This window comes from Andrographis paniculata, unplaced genomic scaffold (assembly GCF_009805555.1).
Source record: "Andrographis paniculata isolate CXL003 unplaced genomic scaffold, ASM980555v1 Contig32END, whole genome shotgun sequence".
NCBI lineage: Eukaryota > Viridiplantae > Streptophyta > Magnoliopsida > Lamiales > Acanthaceae > Andrographis > Andrographis paniculata.
The window spans coordinates 3,781,190-3,786,469 of NW_026137565.1; the positions used below are offsets into that span (position 1 = coordinate 3,781,190).

The 5,280-nt window shown below is 35.2% G+C and overlaps 1 protein-coding gene across 1 annotated transcript; it reads right to left on the minus strand.

The window, feature by feature from the left end:
• Positions 1-601: 601 nt before the first annotated feature.
• Positions 602-4,639, minus strand: LOC127248052 (glucose-1-phosphate adenylyltransferase small subunit, chloroplastic/amyloplastic-like). The gene is made up of 9 exons (XM_051270196.1): positions 4,225-4,639; positions 3,204-3,500; positions 2,754-3,023; positions 2,482-2,661; positions 2,276-2,379; positions 2,043-2,154; positions 1,733-1,831; positions 1,133-1,252; positions 602-1,026 (listed from the first exon to the last, which is right to left on the minus strand). The coding sequence occupies exons 1-9, from the start codon at positions 4,489-4,491 to the stop codon at positions 910-912; spliced, it is 1,566 nt and encodes a 521-aa protein (XP_051126153.1). The 5' UTR covers positions 4,492-4,639; the 3' UTR covers positions 602-909.
• Positions 4,640-5,280: the final 641 nt, after the last annotated feature.

Genomic DNA, 5,280 nt, shown 5'->3' on the forward strand with positions numbered 1-5,280 from the left:
ATCACTAGAAATTGATTCGGAATCTTCCGAGCTTTTACAACTAAAGAAAATATTATAAATAACAAAACTTCGGAATTTACATTGGCACGGAATATTCTGAAGCTCATTTTAATATCTACATATTAGTTGACTAGAGTTTAAATCTTTCGATCATCTTTTACTAAATAACATAAAATATATATAATAAAGTTCAAAATTTTCGAGGCCCTTTTCACAACCCACTTATCTGGTCGCGATATTTTCCGAACTTGTTAAATAAAATAAGAACAAAGGCACATAATAGGCTCATAATGTTCTTGTCTTATATATTTTAAAAATATTATATATAATATAGCTTCAAATTTGTCGAGATTCTTAGGAAAAGTTTTCGAATAGACTCGGAATGTTCGTACCTTCTATATGTTTAAAAATATTATATATAATATAGCTTTGGATTTTTCGAAATTTACAATAATATCCATGAAATGGACTCGAACATTCTTTACTTATTAAATTTAAAAAATATTACATATAATACAAAAATGAAGAACAACCATGCTCATATATTGTGATGCTTTCATCAATTACTATTGAATATTTTAAAATATATATATATATACAGTTGGAACAAAACCTCGTGAAATTATGAATAAAATTTGCAGTTCAATCAAATTACTTTCAGTAAATCTAAGATTAGTTTGATCAAAGTGATCTTCCTTCCATAATTTATAAGCAGCCCTCTCAAAACATCGACATTTCGGCATTGTATATATCTCTATTATCCGGGCTATTGCTATTGCTATTGCTATTGCTATGGCCATCAACACGTACATCAAAATTATCCTCGCAAATAATTTATCGACTCAGTTTCGAATCAAAAGTATAGAAGCCATATTCAAAGATACCTGTTGATGATCCTATAAATAATGTCTAGATCACAGTACCACTGGGGATCTCGGCGTCCTTGATCACGGTGACAATGCCGCCCTTGATGAAGTATCCGTCCGCCTCTCTTGCTGCTTCTTGTATGTTGTCGCTGTTAATGATCTGCCGTAAAATTCACAAACTTATATTAGCATTGAGATAGAAAGGAAAGAAAAAAAAAAAAAACTGGTTGTTTTGCTATGAGCCAAACAGATTCCTCAGTTCATACCTTCACATTCTCTCCTATTCGAGCATTTTTGTCGATGATGGCTCTCTTGATATGAGCATTCTTACCGATGCCGATGGGAATTCCTCCCTTAGCAATCATATTTCTCCTGTCCGCATGGGTCTGAAGCACAAGAAATGGTAATTGCAATACTATTTGAGAATGTAGAAGATTAGATGATAGGTAACGACACGGTTGTTGTGTTGAAATATAAAATTTAGCAGTGTGCTGACAGCACACGGTATAAATACAGACAGCCAGCACATAAATTTATATTAATATAATATAAACACTAGAATAGAGAACACACCATAGAAAGATAATAACGACAGACAACACATCGTTTATGTTAATATAATATAAATACAATACATCGTTTATGTTAACAACATATGACATAGTCCTACATAATCACACGATGGAGAGACTGATAAGAATCATATTAACATAATTCAAAAGCAGCTCATGAATTATCGGCACATGGAAGAAGTATATCAATACAGCGGATCTCTATGTTTTTATCAAACACGGTCTCTTAGATAAAAATTAGTGCTATGTTTAATAAAAGTATGTAGTGCTTGAGACTGTTTTATATGTGCTGACCTCGTAATAATCTGCGCCCATCAATAAGGAATCCTCTATGATTGCACCCTCTGATATACACGATCTAAGTCCAACTACACAGTGATGGATTTTACAGTTCTGCGCCGGGAAGAAAGACTTACTACGGATCATGTGAATAATGAGAAATAACGTATGGATTAACGAACAACATTGGCAACTTTATCTAGCTATATCACAAGACTGCAAACCAATCACAAGCATAAGAATTCTTGAGTCGAGAAATCATATTTTGGCAATGCCATTTTGGGCTTAGCTGATTATATCATTGAATGGTATTAAATATACTTGCCTTGATCACACAGCCCTCACCAATGACACTATCTGTGACATCTGCATCCAGCATTTTAGAAGGAGGTAGGTACCTCGGCTGGGTGTAGATTGGAGCAGATCGATCATAGAAGCTACAAGAAGCAAGTGGCAACATAAGGTATTTCAATGTTCTATGAATAGAGACATTATTAGTGGCGCACAACCTATCATAATGGAAAAGAAAAAAGCAGATTAAGCAAAGGAAATTCTTACGTAAAATCTGGCACAGGCTTTTTCGTGATCCCTAGATTGGCATTGTAGAAAGCTTCAATGGTACCAATGTCTTCCCAGTAGCCATCAAACAAGTAAGCTTGCACCTAAATAGAAGACAAAAATTAGCTCCCAACTAGTCTAAATATGATCAAAAGTGGTAGTGTTTGATGTAAAGAAGGATGAAAACACATATTTGAGTTACATACTCTTAGTCCGCTGGCTGTAGCTCCAGGAATAACTTCACTTCCGAAATCATTAGACGCAGGAAACTTGTCTCGGAGAAGATTTATCATCACATCTTTGCTGATAACATATATTCCCATACTTGCAATGTATGGCATCTCCTTTGCTCTAGTATCATCAAGTCCCAAGATGGTAGTATCGACCTGCGAAACCAAGCCATTAGGCGAATAAAGATGGATAATTTTGTAGCAAACTTTGAGCTCTCAATCTATTATTTACTAGACAGCGTAGCAACCTGCATAGCTTTTAACTGTTCTCCGTTTGGTTTCTCTGCAAATTCAATAATCCGTCCCTCTTCATCGATTTTCATTAGTCCAAATGCTGAGGCACGTTTTTCATCCATAGGCAATGCAGCAACGGTTATGTCAGCGTCTGTTTCTCTGTGGGCCTGAATGAATTTCTCATAGTCCATTCTGTACAAATGATCTCCAGCAAGAATGAGGAACTCAAGAACATTGTGCTCTTCAAACAGCCATATATATTGCCTTACAGCATCTGCTGTACCCTGGAAATGAAATTAAACATAAACAATTGGTAGATAATCAACAAAACGCAAAAAAAATCTAAAGAAATATTTAAGCTAAACAAAAACAGAACAAGAGCTTTAGCCATGGGGACTGTTGTACACCTACTTTGTCATTTATGGGTGAGGAAACTTCAAGAATACTGGATTAATGAAAGGTACCTGGAACCAATCTGGATTTTCTGGACTCTGTTGAGCTGCAAGAACCTCAACAAAGCCTTCATTCTTGTAACCGCCCATGTTACTTGCATATGCCCTTGAAAGGTGGCGATTAAGGGAAGCAGAATTGAATTGGGTGAGAACATAGATTTTGGATATGTTACTGTTCAAGCAATTGCTCACAGGAATGTCAATTAGCCGATAATTTGCTCCAAGAGGAACTGCCGGCTTCGCCCTCTTCTTTGTGAGAGGATAAAGTCTAGTACCAGCTCCACCTCCTAGAATAATTCCCAAGACACTCTGATCAAGAACAAGGAAAGAGAATTATTGATCCAGATTATATATAAGACCTGAATAGTCCTCAAATGTATCAGACTTTCACAGATTCTGATAAGTAAGGGAATATAAGATGAAATTTACAGAATGTTTGTTACTATGAACAAACTAAATGAGTATTATCTTCCATTGCAGCCCACTCGTTCTTTATGTAAAATTAATCAATGATCCTCAAAACGACTCGTTCTTTATGTAAAATTAATCAATGATCCTCAAAACGACTCGTTCTTTCTGTAAAATTAATCAATGATCCTCAAAACGAAGTTATAAACATTAATTCATTTCCCACCAATTTTGTTAAATCTGTGACCAAACAATTACATATTAATATTGCAGATATGAATGGTAATATTAACACTGCAAGCTTTGGTTCTGCCAATTGTAGAGCGTTACAGTTAATCGTATAACTTTGTTTGAACATGATGTATTCTGAATATTTGTTGCATATCGAGAGAGAAAACTACGGATCCATGGAAAAACACTGATATAACTTTGAATTAAAACAAATGTTCAAATGACACATGAAACAATATGCGCAGATCCCTAAGATTCACTTTCATTTTTACATTCTCACAATTTCCATGTAAAACCGTCCATGCCAAAAAAAAAAAGAGAACATCAACGAAGACAGTAAGTTTTATGCACACTCACAATTAAAAAGCGAATAATCACAGAATGGATTAACTACCTTGTCCGCTGCTGGATCGAGGCAAGTCTGCGAATTCTGGGAATCGGACACGGCCTTCGGAGACACGATCAATGACCTTTGCCTCTGAGATTCAAATCCAGAACGACGCCTCAACAATGGGAAACTGACGCCATTCCTACCTATATTAGATGCTGCGAAAGACAGGCGCCTATACGTTGAACCGAGACCGGCCGCACAGTGTGATTTATTGTCGTCGGCAGCAGTTGGTTTGGGGACGACGCTCAAGAACAATCCGGCAGCTTCCATCACGAAGAGACGGACAACAGCGAAAGAAGTGTCGGAGGGTTTGAACGAGCCTAAACCTATGGCGGATCACAGTGACAGTGTGATCGTATTTATAGAGTAACCGCAAAGAGAGGGACAGAGAACGAACGCCATGGAAGACGGTGCTTAGCCTTGCATAATAAGAGTAATAAAAATTATACTATGAGAGAGGGTTTGTGAAATCCCTAATTTAACCTTACAACACGTGACGTGACTGACGAGGGCAAAATGGAAATAAATCTTCATTCAATATCTCTAATTTGACCTTAAACACGTGACGTGACTAACATGCTTTAAACTTTATTTTATTTATAAAAATATACTCCCTCCCTCCCATTTCTATTATGCTAAATTATATTTTTACAGTTTTTTTAGGTAATTGTCTTTTAATTATAAATGGACAAATTTATCCTTAATTGTACGGAGTTTAAAAGTAATAAATAAATAAAGAGTAAAAATATAAAATTTGTGTTTAAAAAAAAAATAGGACAATAGTTATTGGACGTCCCAAATAGAAAAGTTGGACGTTAGTTTGTGGACGGAGTGAGTATCAGTTTGTTCCATTAGTATTCTTTTAATAAGTTTACTTTTTATACTCCCTCCATTTATATCAATTTATCCATTTACTTTTTACATGAAATTTTTTAAAATAATTAAGAGACGAAGGGAGTATTAAATATATGGAATTGTGTTGGAAATATAAAAAATAATATTTTATGTTAAAAAGTTGATTATGTATACTATCTTCGTCCGATTCAAAGGGACTCATTT

What these genes read in the sequence shown, in the direction of transcription:
- LOC127248052 (XM_051270196.1), bottom strand. Translation starts at nt 4,491, where the DNA reads ATGGAAGCTGCCGGATTGTTCTTGAGCGTCGTCCCCAAACCAACTGCT. An exon ending in GTGAGGGCTGTGTGATCAAG is followed by an intron (nt 1,832 to 2,042) that starts GCAAGTATATTT and finishes TTCCCGGCGCAG; the next exon opens with AACTGTAAAATCCATCACTG. An exon ending in GAATAGGAGAGAATGTGAAG is followed by an intron (nt 1,027 to 1,132) that starts GTATGAACTGAG and finishes ATTTTACGGCAG; the next exon opens with ATCATTAACAGCGACAACAT.